This window comes from Thunnus maccoyii, chromosome 19 (genome assembly GCF_910596095.1).
Source record: "Thunnus maccoyii chromosome 19, fThuMac1.1, whole genome shotgun sequence".
NCBI classification, from domain to species: Eukaryota; Metazoa; Chordata; class Actinopteri; order Scombriformes; family Scombridae; genus Thunnus; species Thunnus maccoyii.
Window position 1 is genome coordinate 6,437,166 of NC_056551.1, and position 20,719 is coordinate 6,457,884.

At 40.2% G+C, this 20,719-nt stretch overlaps 2 protein-coding genes across 4 annotated transcripts in view; one reads left to right on the plus strand and one right to left on the minus strand.

The window, feature by feature from the left end:
- The window catches only part of stxbp1a (syntaxin binding protein 1a), a 37,017-nt gene extending 23,939 nt beyond the window's left edge, over nucleotides 1-13,078 (minus strand). For 2 of the 3 annotated variants that reach the window (XM_042395701.1, XM_042395700.1), the window contains exons 1-2: nucleotides 12,992-13,061; nucleotides 11,559-11,778 (exon numbers count right to left, since the gene is read on the minus strand). In XM_042395701.1, the coding sequence (XP_042251635.1) occupies nucleotides 11,559-11,595 (37 nt within the window). In that variant the 5' untranslated portion in view covers nucleotides 11,596-11,778; nucleotides 12,992-13,061. Of the gene's footprint in view, nucleotides 1-11,558; nucleotides 11,779-12,991 lie in introns of all 3 variants that reach the window. The other variant, XM_042395702.1, reaches the window with a different exon arrangement.
- niban2a (niban apoptosis regulator 2a) overlaps nucleotides 13,077-20,719 on the plus strand; it is a 31,815-nt gene continuing 24,172 nt past the window's right edge. The window contains exons 1-3 of the mRNA XM_042395699.1: nucleotides 13,077-13,162; nucleotides 13,312-13,390; nucleotides 19,030-19,160. Of these exons, the coding sequence (XP_042251633.1) occupies nucleotides 13,336-13,390; nucleotides 19,030-19,160 (186 nt within the window). The 5' untranslated portion in view covers nucleotides 13,077-13,162; nucleotides 13,312-13,335. The remainder of the gene's footprint in view (nucleotides 13,163-13,311; nucleotides 13,391-19,029; nucleotides 19,161-20,719) is intronic.

Consider the following 20,719-nt stretch of genomic DNA (forward strand, 5'->3'; position numbering starts at 1 on the left):
TACAAAAGATTACAGAACACACATCGAATAAAGATCAGGGGTGTGTTCGTTTCAGTCAGCGCTTTTGTTTTCTGCCTCCATTACAACATCTGATAAATTCTTTCAGGTGATGAAGATAACAGCTTCTGATTGGCTCTTTTGACAAACAGAAGGAGGAGCTAAGGGCTACCAATAGGACAGATAGATATGATGGAAGGAAGGATATATAGATAGGATGGATGTAAAGAAGGAAGCAAAGAAAAGCGTTCAGTTACATGCAGGATTATAAATCAAATTTATGTTGTCAAAAAAAAAAAAAAAACGAAAAAAAAAAAAAAAACACAGAATGGGCCTTTAAAAGCAGCTGACATACTGAAAGTGAATGAAATGTGACCGAGTTCATCCAGAAACAGCGTCAGTCTCCGGCCTCCACCTCCTGTGAGTCAGAGGAACTGTATCTGACCTCCTGTGGGACAGATGATCTTGGAATAGTGCAAATCTTATTCTCACTAAATGAGAGATTCCCCAACTCAGCTTCCTTCAGTCTATTTCCAGCATCTTCTGTATCCTGTTCTGTAAGCCGCTGCGTCAGCACAATAGCAGAGAGAATATCAACTCAAGTGACAAAACCAAAAACTGACACACATGGGCTTTTAATGTGTTAGGGAGTGTGTGCTTTCACTGTGGAGTTTGACAAATCTATGCTAAATGCTCAAAGTAACAGTTGCAGCATTCAAGCAGGTTCACTTTCATTCCTAAAAAGTTGACTTGTTTTTCATTCAGCAGCGGCTCCGGGCCACAGGATGAGACACAGACAAACAAAGACGCAGTGGGATATCCGTCACTCGTTTTCCCTTTTCCTCTGCTGCAGCTGATGTGTTTCCTTTTGTTGTCTGCTGCAGCATTTTTCTGATAAAGGTTTTCTGATAAAAGCTCCAAGAATGGAAATCTCCGGTCACTGAACTGGTATACTGGTGTAAACTTGTATTCATTTATTTTTTAAAAATGGTGATTTTGTCCTACACATAAATTGCATTAAAATAAAAGCAAAGAGTTACTTTCACACTGATTCCTGTTTTTAACTCTGCCTCTAAATGTGAATTGAATGACAGCAACTTTTATCATTTATGTTCGTCTATGAAGGCTCAGAGTTGAGAAAAAATCCTCATTGTTTATTGATAAGTCATTGATACTCAGTTTGGGGAAATATGTATGAAAAGATTGTGAGATATCAGGTTGTGTAAGCAATGCTAAAGCTGCACTATAAAGTATTTTTATATAAACAATGGATCTATTGATCCAGAGGTGTTGTTTATAGTGACGAACCCACAGAGACTCTGACTCTGCAGTTCCCCTCTGCTCTACAGAGAGTTTTACCACCTTTTAGCTCATTGTTTTGGTTTTCTGGCCTGCAAACTCTGCCCTCATCAACCTTGTTTCCAGCAGCGGCAGCAGGCAGCTGTTTTAAACAAATAAGCTTTTATAAAACCACTGTACACCAATGGCCCAGCACCAAAGCTATCAACTAGCTGGAGAAGAAATTAGAGCATTTAGCAGAAAAAGAGCCGAATATTTCCCTAAAGAGTTAGTTGAGACAAAACAGAGCTATAAGGAGAGGGGATATTGGACTTACATTCATCATGTGGACACAAACACAAGTCCAAATGAATGATAATATTGCTCAATGTCTCCTTGATGTGTAAATGCTGTGTAAACGGTTTGCTAACATGTAACATATACGGTTATGACAATGTTGTTTCCAGATTGTTCCAATGACTTCAGGTGGCCAAAAATTAAGCACAATTTCAAAGCTCTTTAACAGTCACGGTTCACCCACACAAGTGTTTGAACTAAATCTACCTGTCTCTGTTCTCAGGACTGTGTGGGCATGTACACACTGTGTTTTGTTGACTGACATCTCGCTCGCTTTCCTGTTAGTTTTATTGCATCTCTTTGGATGGGACAACTAACACCTTTATCAATTCAATTGACGCATGAAGTTTAGCGACCTTGTGTAATTTCCAGCATCCTCCAAGAAAAAAATAAAGGACTGAATTGTACATCATGACGTATTTTTCCTATTTTTGATAATGTGTGTTTTATTTGTTAGATGTGGACTGGCTAAATAGTGTGCAATATCAGGAACTGTGTGAAATCTTACAGCTTTTGTATTGTCTTTAGAAACGACTCACTCTTCCTCTCTTTCGTCTCCTGCGTGTTGGCCTTCGTTGGAATCGTGGGAATAATGAGACGATAAGCTAGTGAAGTAGGCGCTGCACACTCTCGTAAGTGACGTGTTAAGAGTGAGATTCAAAACCACGTCAGAAGGAGACAGCGCTGTGGATTTTTCCTCTCTGACGTCCTGATAGTGGTACAACAATACAGGAACGCATCGGTCAGACAGAAGGAAAAGGACCTGAACAAACACAGCGCAACAGCTGTGTCAACCAAACGGACAGAGTGGCACAAACACACTTCTCAAAAGCCCCATAATCTCTCTCACATCCAGTTCAACAGGATGCACGTCCTCAAGGTAAAACAGGGTACGACAATGGAGACGGGCAGAAGACACGACAGGATTTTTACAGAGAAAATACAGTAAATTATGAAAAATGCTAATGAAACTTTAAAAAACTCAATTGCTAAACACATTACATTGCAGAATTTTGTTTGACAGAATAAGACATATTGACATTTCACCCTATTTCACCCTATAATAACACCCTAAGAGTCAGTGTGATGTGTTACTGTACATGATACTGCTGATAGAGTCGATGTACACTCCTCCACCCAGCCTCCACTCCACATATATTACAACAGTGTAGCCGACAGTTTTTCCCTTTGCCTTGTGGTTCTCCCCCCTTCAGGGACTTTCACCTATGAGTACATGACCCATTTTTTTTTCTCTGGGTCTCGGCTTCACAGCGGCATCGTTCCCGAGAGTATCTGACACGTCTGATCTTAAAGAGACAGGCAGACAATTCAGCAGGCCATCACCACAGTTCAGCTTTTTTTAGTCTGCTTCTTAAAAAAAAAAATCAATTGAAGCTTCAATTTCTAGGGTCTCAACTTAAGAGCGGCCATATTGAAAAAGGAAACATGAAGCCAGGTCTCAATCCTAATCCATCAATAAAACCATGCCATATATTAGTGATAATTAATAATGAAGTGTAATAGAAAATATTGGAGGCAAAAAACATGAGTGGCATTTCGACATGGAGACCATTATTTTTTAGATTGGGGTTTATGTTGAGTTGACAGTGTGGGTAAAACAGAGTTGAAATCAATAGTCAATAGCTGATTGACTAATTTGCTTTGATAATTGATTAACTGCAATAGTTATTTATCAAGTACCAAACAATTAAAGTTCCTCAAATGTGAAAACTATCTGCTGTTCTCTGTTTTATGTCATTGATAACTGATTTAATTCAGGATTTGCACCACAGTTTTATGACATAAATTAACTTTCAGTGGGCATCTATCATTATTTTTTAAATTTTTAATCCAAAGAATCATAATAATGAAAATTATCAACAGATTACCTCATAATCAAAATAATAGTTATTTGCATCCCTTGTTTAAATGGGGATCCATTTGTTAAAGTGTTTGTAGTCAGTTTAACTAACGTTGAGTTTATTTTAACGGTGAGGGTTCATTGATAACGTAGCATGAAACATCACAGTTGCTATGATTTCCTGCAGTTCAGTATATCCTGATATCGCATTAAATTACATCCAAAAAATTAAACCAGTCATAAAAAATTGTATGTGAGTATCAAAGCTGAAACCCAGCAGTCATTTATTCTCAGCCCACTGTTAGTCTGCAGCTGGCCTGCAGTTACATAACACCACTAACCAGCCCCAACCAGCACAAGTGAGATATAAGAAAAAGCAGAAGAGGATCATGACTTTGTGGCCTCCAACATCCATCCACTCAGAGGTCATGCAGGCTGATGAGAAGTGCAGGTCACCAGTAAATGGGAGGACGTGAGGACCCTTTCCCATGACCTGCGTCGATGGGGAGATGATGTACAGGAGCAGAGAAAAGGCAAAAACACGAGACCTGAGAGCAGAGATGCTCTGACAGCGCATCCACTGAGAAATCTTCCTGCCAGAAATACAGTATATTAATGGTAGTGGACTGATCTCTGGTGACTGTGTGGGCAGTATTTCTCCTGTAGTTTACATACAGTAAACGTAGCTCATTAAGCTGAAATCTGAGCAGATGCAGAAGACATATAAAGACTTATGACCACATATGACAGCACGTAGGCGTGCGGGAGCCCTTTATATTTCCAAAGGGAGCAGGCCTAGCAGTGCCAGCCAACGGTGTGGATGCATCAGTCAACACTGGTGTGATTACTCAGCAAGAATCAACATATTCATACATTTTTAACATCTTGAGACAAGAAGAAAGTCTTCTGTGCTTGCAATTCAATCGCAACACACGTGGAGCTATCGGCCACCTCTGTTCACCTGACAGCAAGGAGCTTCTCTGAGGGGACATTCAGATGAATGGGTGGTCTTATCAATCCACAGAAGTCAGTAATGCGGCAACAACAACATGATTTATTATTAATTTCACACATGAATGCATCAGGCTGTGTGTGGCCTTCATTGTGTATTTCACCTCTCACATGAAAGGGTTTGCAGACTAGTTGACTATTACTACCAGTAGATGCTGTCCATAGTGGTCAGCTAGTGCTACTCACAGTCTGTATGATTTTAGCCAGTAAACACATTTACAGCATACATATACTGTGTACACATGTACTGTACATATACAGCTTTGTATTATTGCTCCACTCTCACAGTTGATTAAAAATACTGTGCATATGTGTATATTTCCTGTTTTGCCTCTTAAGAAATTACATTCAATTTTTATTTATTTTTTTATGTTAAAATGTTTAAAAATGTTGCACATGATAACACTGTTTGTTTTCTTACATAATTAGGTCGATGACAACCAGTTAACTAACAGATGCAACACTTGGGTGTCTTAAACTCCTACTGAACACCCACAGGTAGAATAATTTTAGCAAGTATGACTAAACTGTTCTGTGTGTTATAAGAACACATCTTGTCTTGTCTTTTCAACACATTTCACTCAGAGAGTGATGACCTACTTAAGTCCTTTTTTCTCAGAGTGGTAAGACGAGAGGCTCTTTGTTTTCATGGTTATGGTTATAATATGAAACTATTAACTACTATTTTTTCTCTTAATCTCTTGGTATTTGTCAAATATATGTTAAGAAAAATATTTTTTGAGTTATTCTATATCCAAATCTCTTTTCTCTTACTTAACATTTTTGATGACTCATTTTAAACTCAGGGGTGTAAATAAATGGATCCAATCATATGTAATTTGGAGTTAGACCTGGGACTAACCCCTCCCATCATACAAACCTCACTTCACTTTGTGAGCTTGTGGGCATCTGTGCTCGTGGGTCGTACTTTAGTTTAGCAGAGAGATTTTATGTGTTTGGATTATCGGTTGGCAAGAATTTTGTTAACATTCCAATAGAGTGTGGGTTGCAGTCTAATTTATTCATTTTTCCCTTCTAACAAAGTGGGTTGAGGAAGGTGTGGGTGAAGGCCAACAGTCCTCTACAGCTCCAAATCGCTGTGAATCTCCAGAGACGCTGTATACTCACTAAGTCACACTCATTGTGATCAAATGAAATCCCAGAACGATTTGATCAAATCCCCATCGTCATTATACCCCACATATTATGTCAGTTAGAAACCCATCATGTTACAGATGCTTACCATGCCCTGAATGGTTTCAGTCAGACTTAATATTTTAAACTTGATCACTAATCATTTCTTTAGACTGATTAATCAGCTGATTCTTTTCTTTTACAAAAACATAACGCTGATATCAGTATGTATTAAAAATCAAAGCATAAATTCAAGAGGTGTACAAGGTGTTCTCTACAGCAACTAACCAAAGTAAGATTTAGATGAAGCTAGAAAACAACTCACAGGAGCCCAGAGCGCTGAAAATGACAGGAAGTATATAATAGACTGTAGGAAAGCAAGTGATGCATTGTGATGCCGCAGGCTGCAACAACCTGGCTGGAGCTCTGAATGCTCTGCAGTCTCCTCCGGCTCAGTTTCACTGGTTAATGTACAGCATAAAACCTCAAATCAGTATCATTTTGCATATAAAATCCTCTTACAGTTAACATAACAACCTGACACGTCACCATCATGTCACACTATCCCTCTCTCTTTCTCCTTAATCTGCGTTTTTGTTGCTGTCGCTGGAGGACAAGAGCATCTTGGCTGTCGCTACTTGGCTCTCTTACCGTACCGATCTTCTATAAGAATATATTTCGGTAACACTGTGTTAAATATGTCTCCACTGTATGTGTGTGCGTACTGTATGTATGCGAGAGGAGGATGGCGAGAGTGGTCACGTGCTGCTGAGAGGAGTGGGAGGAAGAGGATGTCTGCCAGCTCTGACACAGCACTCTTCCTCAGTGAAAGAGAAGGGGAATTCATTACAATTACGAGCCTCTGTAACCCTGCATTAGAGAGCTCTATTTCTGCCAGCCCTTCATGCTCTGTAGCCACAGCGACATGACATTTCGGCATGGATTTATTTGGGAACATGTGCTTGTATGTGTGTAGCCTGCATGTGTGTTTGTTGTGTGTGTGTGTGTGTGTGTGTGTGTGTTCTACGGAGGCCCAGGGGCTGCAGGCACTGCGTCAGACACTGAGCCCAGACGATGTGCGTGATGCTCTGGTTCAGCGATGCTTCCAAGGTCAGTTGAAAGCTTTAGACTGTGTGTGTGTGTGTGTGTGCGTGCGTGTATGTGTGTGTGCGTGCAACTAAGTGCATGCATGTGTCCTTCTCTGTTTCACCTTCTTCCTTTCTTCTCCTCTACACAGTCTGACACTGAGAGGAGTAAATACACATCCGGCTGCTTCCAGATTTATACAAGGAAGACTGAACTTACTCATCACAACCAATAAGATATTTAAAGGAATAGTTCAACATTTTGGGAAATTTTCTTATTTGCTTCCTTATTCTGAGAGTGAGATGAGGAGATCAATATCAATCTCATGTATTATGTATGGAGCTGGAGTCAAGGTATGCTTAGCCTAGCTTAGCATTAAGACTGAACGCTAGCAGCTACCCTGGCCCTAGACAAAAATTAAATAAAATACGCCAACCAAGACTTTTAAAGCTCATCATTAAATACCTTTTATCTCATTTCTTTTATCAGTACCTAAAGAGAAATGCAAAAAAGCAAGTTTGTGGTTTCAGATATCCAGTTTATCTACCTGATCAGTGCTTCTGTGCAGCATTTCTTGCGATAGCGCGGGTTCCGGGATACAATTGGCGAGCACAAAAGTTTTGATTTTGGTCTTGGCACAAGCATGATGGAAACAAACCTGGCAACCTCCCTACGATGACAAGACTTGGGGAAGCTGCACAGTCACTGTCGCTGGCTGTTGGTCCCGAATAAACTAAAACTTTGGACTGGGCCAGGCTAGCTGTTTCCCCCTACTTCCAGTCTTTATACTAAGCTAGGCTAATCACATCGTATCCTAACTCTAGCTCATGTTTAACTAGTACATTAATGTTTTTAAAATGTTGCAACAAGAGAAAAGACTGAAAGAAACGGGCATAAATACTCAAAAACCTCAGTCATTTATACTACTTGAGTCTTGCATCATTTGCTGTTGTTACAATATTTTACAGTACAAATTTATTGTATCCTAATTTCCAGAATATTACACAGTGAAGAATAATGTATAGCATTTAATAACAGTATAATAATATGGAATTGGGACAAAATGACTTCATTCACAGCCCTATCACTGACACATGAGGACAGCAAAAATTGAATTTGCTTTAGTGTTGTGGGTATGGTACAACTTTTCAATGTTTGGATTACAACAAGCTAATTTCAGTGTTCTGACCAGCTGACTAATGAATAAAGTCATCAAAATGCCACAAGGAGAAAATGAGAAAATGTACGTTGAGAGCAGAACGTAAATTCAGTCCACAGCTACTGACGAGTATCACGTTGACCAGGGGATCTAAGACTGTGACCATGTGATCACAATGTCTGTGGTTCAAGTCAGGCGGACGTCAAACCCCCTCTCTCTACCTTCATTTCCTGACAGATCTCAACTGTGTAACATCAGATGAAGGCAAAAGCCAAAATGAAAAGCTCCTGTATTAACAGAATGCCATTTAAACAATAGTAAGGTTACACTGAAGTTACTGAATGCAATTTTCATGATCTAAACCTTTAACTCAATCGGCTCATTGGGCATATATGGTCTCTGAAGTGGACAATAACATTACTTTTACCTGTTATGCAATCACAGGATGGTGATTATATTCATGCTGAATGCTGGGTGTCAGTTTAACAGCACTGCATGTGCAGTATGAACCTCATGACCCTGCACAACAATAAGCAGGTAGACAATAACGTCTATAATATGTCAGAGATTTTCTACATTTCTACTGAGGTAGCTCTCCGTTTTATATCTTGTGTTGGGTCATTGTAGACAATGTTGCAGATCGGGACTGTTATATGGTATTATTGGATTTATAGGATTTCTGCAGAGAGGTAATTAAGTATCTCTCTTGAACAGTCAAAAACGGACATTTCTATTCTTCTATTTCATCTACAAACTGTTTCTCAACTTAATTTCCAGAAATTTTACTATATCACAATATAAAATTACATATACTGTAATACACAATTTTATCCATATAACCCATATTTAAATAAATGAATGAATGACTGAAAGTAGGTGATTCCTTGTCTAGGTTGACATAAAATAAGTTGTAACTGTCCTGTTGTATTTCTTGAGAAATACAAGGAGTGGACGGAATAATGTGAACACCTGCACACTATGATAATATCCAGTCCACCAACTCTGTATGCATCATATTGTAAAGTGTTCACGTCTTGAGTGTCAAATGCAGAATATTTCTTTTTAATCTCTGGGTTGCAATTTGCAAAACGTAATGATCACTGAGTTTCATCAAATCTGTTCACCTGAGAAGCAACACCCCTTTTTAAATAAATACCCATCAGCTCAGGCTTTTGCTGACTGATGAGATCCTCATTCAGCTTCTGTTGCTCTCTGGGAATGATGCTCACATACAGTCATGAAAAGGGAGGGTGAAGCATTGCTCGCTGCCCATCCCCCCCTCTCCTCCATCCTGGCTGCTACATCCACTGCTGCAGAGAGGACCCATGATGGTGTCGCCCCCCCCTCCCTCTCTGCCTCCTCCACCTCCACCAATCCCATCCCAGCTTCACCTAAGCCAAACAGAGCGCAGGTGTTGCCTGCAGCGTCCCTGCCTTCACCTACTGGGAAACACGCACAAGTGTTTACATTGTTCTGTAAAAGACGATTCATTCGACACTCGAGCTTGCATGTGCTTGCCTTTACTTTAACCAACGGGATTATGTAATTGACAGTTACAAGGCCTACATGATTAAAGAAGACAGAACATGCAAGAATATCTGGCATGTAAAGCGTGGAGTTGTAATGGTGTAGGTGCGCAGAGGATTTCATTCCCATCAAATTTCAGTCTGAGGGCCTTAAATCAAAAAATTTTACCATGCCATGACAATCTCCTCACTAGCACAGCTAGCAGTGATGCAGGGCGTGAAACTGCAGGTCTGGGCTCCCACTAATACTTATTCTCACCTCACCCACAATATGGCACCTGGGCCAAACAACCTTTCCTACTCAAGTATCCAAAAATCTGCTCCAACTACACAGTAGGGCTGGGCTATAAAGTCAGTATGATCAGTGGAATCTTATCATGACAATATAATTATATCATATCATTGTTTTACACGATTATGTTGTAATTAAAAATGGACAGAAGCTCACTGTAATTAAAAATGGACAAAGTCAGTTGTTAAAGTATGCAGCCATATCCTCCAGCCCTATACTACAGTCAGTTTATATAGGCTACCATTAATAAAATATTAATACTATTATATTTATTATATAATATTATATTGTTGGCTTCAGAGTGAATTTATATTTTTGGATGTGTAATCATTAGTAGTTCAGGATCAGCTCTTGTGTGCTCCATGTGGGAGGTCTGTAGAGGCATTTTCACCCTCCATCATATCATAGCAGAGGAAGTGTGTATGACTGGGGAGGTGAATGTGTATGTGTGTGTGTGTGTGTGTGATGAGGTGGGGGTGGGGGTGGGGGCCCAAAAATTTGCAGCAGAACCCATGAGTAATATGATACACCACTGAGCTTGATACAATTTAAGGAATTTAAAGATTCAGCAATCTTACTGCCAGAAAGTGAGGCGTTACTACAGAGCGAGTGTAGATTTTTGTAAGAGATGAGAAACCGAATCAATAAGCTGAACAACAGATATTAAATGAGGCAAATCCTGCACCATGGGCAGGGCACGTTAATGATGGGAACGTGCAGCTGAAGAAACGATGGCAAACAATAATTATAAATTAGAATAGCTGGCTTCACATTATCTGAGTGCTCTGTGTGAGTCTTTACTATGCAGGCCTGTCTCACATCATCACGACCACCAACACTTGCACCCAGTTGACCCTGCTGAGGAGAATCGAGCTGCGCCTCCATGTTCAGGCCTGCATCAGCACCACACACCGACACTGCTGAAGCATCGGCCGAATGAAATGAGTCTAAATGGACAAAATCAGACAGTGGAGAGTCGAGTCTACAGCGTCTGAACGATGCAGGGTTACACAGACCGGGTTTGATCGGTGGCGCACTGCCAGGAAAGGGCAGATGATGATGAAAGGGCATTCACTAGACGGTAGCTTGTACACAGATAATGCGGAATTTCTCGCAAGGGAACTTTCTCGCCTTGAATACAATCCGCCATTAATGTGAAACAGAGCTGACAGCAGCTTGTTTCAGCTTTCGACCGCACCGGGTTAGAAAGGGTGTTTTACGCAACCGATTCATGATCCATCAGAGGGGTGAGGCACTGCTGAAATCAGGGAATCCCACTGAGAGAGAGTGTTAATGTCCAATCACTTTACAATCAATAGCATTACAGTAGATTACAGACTATAATTAGCTAACCAAGGCGTGAGAAGCCAGTGTCTGCAGCATCCTCTTGCACAATAGTCAGTCAAAACTACAGTTGTGATGCAGCTCCAATGCAGCGCGGATTATTCCTGAAATAAATTGAGGCTAAAAGGGCGTATGTGGGCTACATTTGCCTCCAGGCTTTCTGCATCATGCTGGACAAGGATGCCTACATTTTCCATCAGTGGGCTAATCGCTGCTTGTTAGAGCCATTTTCAGGTCTCGGCCGCTTTAAATACTATTGCGCATCCGCGCCGCAGGAGCCCAGTGAGACAAACCAGCCTCTGCAGGTTATCTACAGCTCCCTCACCACACGGCTGTGGTTTACAATGGGATACAATGGGGCACCAACAGCACTACCTTCATCACCATCATCATCACTGCCATCCAGCCATCCGCATCCTGTTAAAACACAAACACATTTGCGCGCACAGCGCAGAGCCGCAGCGGAACATCTCCACAAATTCTGAGCAAAAATAATAATAGTGAAAATCTTACTTTCGCCGACCACCGCCTTTAATCCGATAGGTGCCATGATGCTGCTGAGTGTTGGACCGAGTGTTCACCCTCTGCTTCCTCCCTCTCTCTCTCTCTCCTCTCTGTGTTCACCTCACATCGCTGCGGAGGAGCCTCCAGTGGGAAACGTCACCACGTATCCTTCCGCATCATCCGATCATAGGTGGTGTTGCACAATTGGATACAACTGCGTCTTATTAGCCTAAAACAATTCCTTGATTAGCCGTATAATGACAAGCTTCATTAACAGCTTGTTCTTTAGCCCCTAATAAACCCTTACAGATACACTCCTTGTAAAATAATGATATTTTAGAGCTTGTATATCCAGAAACATGCCACATGCAGTTAGTGTCTGTAGCCTATAGTATGTATAGTATGTACAGCCTACAGCAGAGGATGACCCCACTCTATAACCTCTCTACAGGCTATGTCATATGTTTGGTTTTGATGCTATTTTATTGCGTTTGGTGTAAATGGTGATTAGTAGTAATTAGTTAATCGATTAGTAGTTTTTAATTGGTGTAGTAGGTCTGATGATTCTTTTCATTAATCATAGTCTACAAATGTCAAAAGAATGAAGTTCCCAGAGCCCAAGATGATGTTCAAGTTCCTTATTTTACCTGAAAACTGTCCAAAATCAAAAGAAAATGTTCATTCACAAATATGAACGAGGCTCAAACACACAATTGAGTAAATTTGTGTAAATTTGCTTGAAAAAATGACACTAACGATTAATAGATCACTGACACTGTTGTGTAATATTTTCTGTTGATCGGCTGATACATTTGTACTTTCAGCACTAGTGGAGATTATTGCTGTTACTGTATTCATATGGACCCCAGAAAGAGAAGTAACAACTAATCTAATAAATGATTAACTCAGAACTCGACGATTGTCAACAGTTTATAAAACATCAGTCAGTGAGAATATCGTACATGGTTTTCCATTAAAGGTTGAATTACACTCATAGGCCTATTTTAAGCACGGCAATTAAAAAAAAAAAAGTGAGTAATTGAATTTATATCACAGGTTTGCTGTGATGGAGGATGTGTGAGGTAGATACAGGCCAGTTTAAATATAAAACAGCCGGGACACAAAGTGTCCACAAGGGGGCAGCATGTGTCTTTCTGCAGGACCTGCACTGGGCATCATGGAAAACGGTTTCACTCCAATGCAGAACTTCTAATTCAATGGAACTCAGCTTATTTTGGTTTTATAGTGTTGTAAGAAAAATTTTTTAAAAATCAGTTTTGAAATAAACTACAAAAAGCCTCATTGGTTGGTCGTGATATCTGAATAAATGGGAGTTGGTATCTTACAATTTCATATCAACAGGTCATAAGTTTAACACCAAATAAGGGCAGCACCCAAAAAATAGCACTGAGATACACAGTAGATATTGAACATGGTCTTACTTTACGCAGGCCACACCCTTGGCAGCGCCGACTGAACACGTTGGACCAGTGATGACTCTCAGAGGGTGTGTCCTGCCACCGTGAACCAGACCAGTGTTCACCTCCTCCGTCTCCTCCTCCTCCTCACCGCCGGGGAGTTGACACCTCGCCTCAGTCCTCCTCTTCATTGGGGTAAGCAGGAGAGTAGTCAGGAGCAGTGCGTCTCTCAGGAGGGAAAGTAAAGCTTTTTTAACCCCCAGCGGCTCAGCTCGGATATTTGCAGATATCACCAACTTCACCTGGAAATCTGTACAGTTTGTAACCAGCTCGGATACTTACAGGATCTGTGAGGCTTTCCTGTAACCATGGGGGACGTGGTTTCCTCTCACCTGGATGAGAGCAGACGGGAGATGATTACAGGTGAGAGAAGAGTTCCTGCAACAAGTCATTTTGTTTAAATCTAAAGCAGCACTGGAGCTTTCATCAAAGTTTGTAACAAGTGTGTTCAGTTTTTATATCCTCGTGTAGGGTTATCAACATACTGCTATTACATAATTCATGGCTTGCTCTATTATCTCCTCATTACTCATCATTCAGTGAATTTCCATTATGTGAAACTACTTTTCTGGTTTTATAAACTCATCCAGAGTAAAAGCATTCGTTCAGCATGTCTGCGAGTCTTGAAATGTCTTAAATTCACTTTTCCAAATACCAGGGTTTTAAAAGCTAGAAAATTCTTTTAAATTCCAGTTGGGCTTCGTTGCAATTTGGGCAATTTCGTCTTTCAAAGTCAAAAGATTAATAGCCTACAGCATAAAACCCATGTTTATCTGTTGGAGAAAGCTCTACTTCAGATAAACCAAACTGCCTTTATACTGAGCTGTCATCATGCTGACCCACACAGAGAAATCCACTGAAACCTTCCTGCATGATTTAACCAAAGAATCTACAAAAGACATTAACTCCTGGTTTACTTCACAGCAAGCGTTCCCTTCCCGGGTTTCATTTTTATAAAAAATTTATTTATATCAGGGGATTGTTGCTCTGCTCTACTTGAAGAGTTCCCCTCAATCCCACGTCTGCTGCAGGCCTATTTCTCAGAGATAATAAGTAGGTTTCCCAAAGGGGAGCATGTTTGTATAAGTTTGGGACTCACTGCTATTTAAGTCTCAGATTGCTCCAGCCTCCCCAAAGTGAACTGTGCAGGTCTGTGTGATTATTTCAGCGGGCGTGGGAGTGGAGTGAAATACTTGGATCAGTGGATGCTTCCCTAAAAATGATCAGATCCTCTTTGCTAGAAGTAGTTAGAGGATCAGAAATAACTCAGGAAGAAGGAGAGTGGTTAGATCCTTTAGACTAGTGCTTTCCAGAAACCTGTCACAGAATCATTTAAGGCTGGGTTAGGATATTCTTTCACTATTGTAATTGTGTTTGTGTATATGCTGGCAGGCGTAATTGCAAGTGGAAATCAAACCAAACCACAGCACACCACACACAAACACACACACACAACCAAATATGATTTTTTGTTGGCCAGACAATCAGTTTGTTTGTTGTTGCTGCTTTTTGTGAACCAGAAAGAGAAATAGTCTCAGAAAGTCAGACGTATGACCCTGTTTGCAGCTGCCTCTTTACACCAGCTGTGTTTATTACTGTGTATTTAAAGAGATTCAGTCAATTAACTGATTATTTGATCAACGCAAAATATATCAACAACATTTTTGATAAAGAACTAACCATTTACGTCACTTATCAAAGACAAATGCCAAACATTCTCTGGTTCCAGCTTCTCTAATGTGACGATTTGCTGAACGTCTTCTCTGTTTTCTATAATTGTAAATTGAATTGTTGAGTTTTGGAATGTCGGTTGGAAAAAAACAACAAATTTGAGGACATGACTCACTTTTCTAGGAAACTGTGATTGTCATTTTACCATTTATCACAACTTTCAATCAAGCTATACAACAACCTTTCAGATTCAGGGTGAGCTGAAAAGAATCTGTAAACAAACATGGAACGTGTCGAGTACGGAAGTTCACACTATGTGTAACATCGTACTCTCATCCCAAAGGTCCTCTTACTAGCTTTTTCTCAGCTTTCAACTGCATTTCACAATCCTCATCTGTGAGTGGAGCTGGCTCAAGTGTCATCACTTGACTCAAGTGTTGACAAAAGGTGTTGTCTCATCAGAACAGTCGGCCTATTTGGGAAATGTATTTATGTTGCTGTCAATCTGCTAGAATGCAGGAATGCACAGGGCGGTTTAAACTGTATTGTTACTGTGGACAGCAACATTAACTTCATGTCATTTTAGGGTTTTAGCTAGATTAACTTAAATCGTGTAGTGCTTTTTTCTGCAGGAGTCTGGTTGAGAGAAAGATACAGAAGATAGTGTGCGAAGCTGCAGAAGTAAAGCAAGTAGAAACATGTCACAGGATTAATACTGTAGCTGAAACTGCTAAGTCTCACACGCCCGCTGCCTCTATTGTCTCCACCCCCACCACCTCTCTCTGTGGATCCTCTGCTGCTCTTCTTTTCTACTCAGCGTTTCTGCTCTGGGAGTCTTATTTGTAGTACGTACCTCCCAGCAAGGTGATTTCTTCATCCTCGCTGCCTTAGCACATTCTCACAAGATGATCACGTACACACACACATTACATTGCATTGACAGAAATAGCAGAGACTGAATGACGCATACAACATGAGCCTGTCTGTGGGAAATACTCCTCAGAGTTGCTGCTATGCAGTTTTCCCAGTTTTCTTGTCAGATGTGGTGCAGTTTGTGTAACTGAGACCCTGCTCACTAGAATACAGGGATAAACAGCATTTGAGTGAAACCATCTAAACCCTAAAACGAGCTATTATCCGCCCCCTCTGCTAGCTAGCATCTCTCCCACTATCATCTGTAACTCTGTAGATTTTCTCATTGAGTGTTTGTTTCATCAGGCTTTCTGAAAAGCTGGAACATGATCCTGAGGTTTTCTGTACATATTAGAAGATAAATGAGTATCTACTATTGTGCTCCATAGTAGAATTCAAACTTCTGGTCATTTTAGCTAAGATAAAACAAGACAAAGACAAAGCTGGGCAACAAATCAATATAATATTGTCTTGTTTCACACATGACTGACACTAGCAAATTGCTGTTAAATCTGCAGGTATGACATTTGTTTTGATCTGAGAAACATGCTGAAAGGGGAGAAAGAAATGATCTCATCTTGCAAGTCATGTTGTGTGCATGTTGTACTTTTGGTGAAACGAGCCCCTGGTCAGCAAAGCTGAAACAACAGACGCTTGTATTATCTGCCAACCACCTGATATTTAAATTTTTTAAGAAGTGAATATCCTCAGTCAATTTCAGTCAAATTGTATGCCTTTATTGTTAGTCAGTAATGGAGGGAGCGAGAAATGGAGAATGGCATGCAAAAGTCTGCTGCTTGACGCAAAACAGAGCCGTTAAGGTTCATGGTTGGTGCCTTAATCCCTTGGCCAGTCTAGCCCTTCTTTCATCATAGTATTTTTCCATAATCAGCACATTTAGATTCGAGGTGCAATCTTACGTAATTTAAAGTTAGTTTGTAATAACATGTGAAAAGGTCTTCAAACCAATAAAATAACTGCCTCTGGGTATGTTCTCCCACATGTGAGTGCAGATGTGATTGTGTTCTGGTATCAACATCTATACATATTTGGGGTCTAGTTCAGAGCTCATTAGTTCATTAGCTCAGTGATTTCAGGTGGTTGAGAGTCAGGGTTGGAGGCACATCTCATTGATGGACCACAGGATGACTATGTCAGTTTTCTTTCTGGTTCCTGCACTGGACAAGAGAGCAAAAGGATATAGAAAACAGGTCTTGGAGTGAATGGAGGAATATGCAAACTGAGAGAAACAGGAAAGAAAGATTAATATTGGCAGGCCTAAATAGTGGAGTATGTATTTAAGGAGAGGTCTTTGTTCCCAAACTCCAGTTTTTCAGTCTGCTGACTTTGGCACAGCAAGACAACCAACGGAAAGTACCGACTGACTCCCTGCACGTTTGGAATGGAGGCCTCATTAACCAACACATATTTGGTGGAAATTTACACAGAACAGAAAAAACTTTCTATCCAGAATCAGATAAACACATAAAAAAAAGGCAAAATGGTTGAAACATTTTGTACCTGACAATTTAAAATACTCATTACTCAATACTCAGACACATTCTGGTCAGTACCAGAAAAATATTGAGGTTTGATACGCAGCCCTACTAAACAGTGGATTTACAGGAGGAAAAAGAGTCTGAGTCTCATCAGTCATCTGTCCCATCCTGGTATGAAACAGATGATGTTTTTAATTAGTCCATGTGTCCCTGTCCCACCTCCTCCACATTCTCTCCCTGTCTATCCTGTCCTGTCAGCTCTTTCCTTCCTGCTCTCCCTCTGCAGGCTGGCTCCCTCCTTCCTGTGTTGTACCTTCCATAAACAGATCATAGTCAACGCTGTCTGCCGCTGACAGAGCCAAACACTCTGATTGGCTCGCTAACAGACTCTTTCTCCAGTATCGGAACGTGGGAAAACCTACGTCCCATCCAGCAGGGTCTTGGACCATTTATTGGAAACTGGTTGCAGACAGCAGTGGAAAAGAAATGCTGAGTCAAGCAGTGGAGAGGATCTGTGATAAGGAAAACAATGATACAACTTTATTGAACCCCAAAGGAAGACACTGCTTTTTATTTTCACTTTTCAGTTAATTGATTAATCGTTAGTCTTTAAAATATCTAATCATAGTGAAAAATACCTTTCATGATTTCCTAGAGTGCAGGGTGATATCTTCAAATTTGTCTTGAAATTTGTCCAGGAAAGGTGAATTACACGATGAGCAACAATTTAATTGAATAGTACAGCTGTAAAAACATGGCGTCTTGGGTTTGAGTTCAGTGTAAATATGATACATTCGATAAAGAGCTGGAACAAGATGATACAGAATACATATGATACTGTCAGTGACCTTGAGGGTAATTAAAAAGGAGAAACCTGGATTTTAATTGGCTAAGGACAGTTAAGGACCATCTCCCCTAAATTATGTCACTGATTTTAGTAGCATTATAATTTAGGGAGTGAAAAAATTGTCAGCCAGGTCTGATTTCGTAGTGCACAGTTGAAATGTTTCGAATCAAATGCTGATACGATAATTAGATTTAAAGAATAAGTAAACGAGATTACAAATCTGACCAGAAATTCAATGCGGGCATTCAGTGGTTGACTGTTGTCGATCTGTGCTGCAGACATATTTTGACCTGTACCAAAAAAGCACAAAGGTTCAATGCCCAGCCTTTGAAGTAGCTGAGAAATAACATTTTAAGCTAGAGAATGTTCAAACGTCTTCCATTCATTCAAACGTCTTATGACTGTGGTTATACTTCAGCTATGCAAAAGCTTTCCATCCAAACATTTTCCTGTGACTGAGCTGTACCAGACAGCCGTGACATACAGGAGAGTGTGAATTATACTGATAATACATGGTAGACATCTCTGTTGAATGCTGCACCTGAGTCACTATCTTCCATTTTCAAAAGATCCATTTTACATTTTATTGTATGGCACTTTTCATAAAGAGCTGATAGCAGCAGTGAAGGTTTGTGGCCTCAACTGCAACAATTTATCTTCACAGGAGAATGTCTGCTCCCCTTCAACACTTAGCTAATATTTAACAAAGAAACTTAAATTGCAATACTGATAAGTTTTGAAAAGTTGGTGGAAATCAGTCACTCTGCAACAAAACTACCTTGTTGGGGATAAATTGAACTGCTTGATTTGTTCTTTTGTGACTTGTGTTGTTTGAACCAATATCAACTTTTACTATGTCATTGAAGATTTCTTCATTAGTGTACACTGCAGGACTGAGTTGATGTTTTACCTCAAATATGTTACAGTGTGTACCTTTCAACACAAATGTTATCCCTTGTAATAAGACTGACTTTTCACTCTACTGTATCTTCAGTAAAAGTGCTATAGAAATATATCATTAGTGTAGTTTGGATGTTTGCTGATGTTGTGTGTCTGTCTGTCTCCTCCTGCAGCTCGGACCAGAGATGTGATGAAGGACTTCAGTAATGTGTACGAGCAGCAGTATGCGGTCGCGCTCTTTAACAGCGTCCGCTTTGAGATAGAAGGAGGAGGAGGGACGCAGTCACAGCTGCTTCACAGAAAGGCAAGTTCAATATCTCTGCTTCACAAGAGAGGTTCAAACGTGCTCAGTGGATAGAACGATAAAAGACATAAACAAAACTACAAAGAAAGAAAGGATGTTTCTTCCCCATCGAACAAGATCTTTGTAATTTGTGTAAACATATTTGTTGTGGTGTCTTTAATGCCACATGGAACTGGATATTGAAGGATAATTCCACTTTATTACAACTTGGTTCTTATTTTTGTAAGTTCATTGATTTCAATTATGATAACACTGCATTCACCACTTCACCACAAGTAATTACTGAGACCTGGAAAAACAGGAAGTTGCTACAACAAAATCTTAACAGGGCAACAAACACAAGCACAAGACAGGCTGTAAACGAAACAACAGTGTATCCAGATTAAACTGAAAGTTTTACTACTTTCGATGTTACCATGAAAGCGAGCACACTCACAATGTTGATAATAATTCCTCACTGTACAAGAAAACACACTATGACATGTATGGCAGGTGACACTTGAACCAGATAGATGTTTGTTGTGATGCAACAAACAGTTGAGGTAATATTTTTACAGTTTGTCTCAGTAAGTTTGGCTAAGTTGAGGGCTAATCTGTCTAATCGTAACTAGGTGAGTACAGTTTTACTATTATCTATAGTAATGATGAAGTTGTAATAAACCAGTTCACAAGATTCCCATCTATGTGGATGCATCTTGCTGTTGGGGATAAAACTTCCTGTCATCCAGGAATTGTGTGTTTTTCCCTGATGTTATTTGTTAACTGAAGAATTATATCCAGAGTGGTTTGTTATATTAGAATTATTATGGTTTATTTGGTCTAATTATCAAACTTTGTTATTTATCATTCTAACTAGCTTTTGGCATTTTTATGCCTTTATTAGGGAGATTACACTAGAGAGATGACAGGAAGCCGGGGTAGAGAGAGGTGAGGAACAACATACTTCAAAAGGTCTCCAGCTGGATTTGAACCAGGAACGTTGAAGTTCATGGTCAGCTCCGTAACCTCCAGGCCACCACACATCCCTAACTTGACTAATTTGACTATTTCCAGCTTCCTTTCTGCCATCTTAACAGGATGTTTTTGTATTTAATATGAACAAATTTACACCGGTGTTTGTAGCTAAATGATTTGTGCACAACAGATTTGCATCAGTATGGGCTTTGTCAGGCCAACAGAGCATGCTGTTATACACAATGCATGAATGAGCTCATTCGTGGGGGTCTGTGTACCATTGCGTTACCTAAAGAGCAAGCCCTCTGCATTACCACTATGTAGTTTTTGTATTCCTCTCATCTTTTTGGTCACTGAATGCACTGAAGGTCTCACTTTTGTCTACGTTTTCAATCAGCGAAAAGGGAAAGTGGAGCACATTTCACACATGAACAGAGATGCTGTTTGGAATCCTGTTATGGCAGTTCATCTCCTCTCTTCTCTATGTGGAGGACAGCTGCTTGTGTGTGATTGTGACACAAACGTACAAAACAAACCGCACATGTGAACCAACCCTGTGCAAACACACAGAAACAATTTGCAAATTCATCCGTGTTTACTTTGAT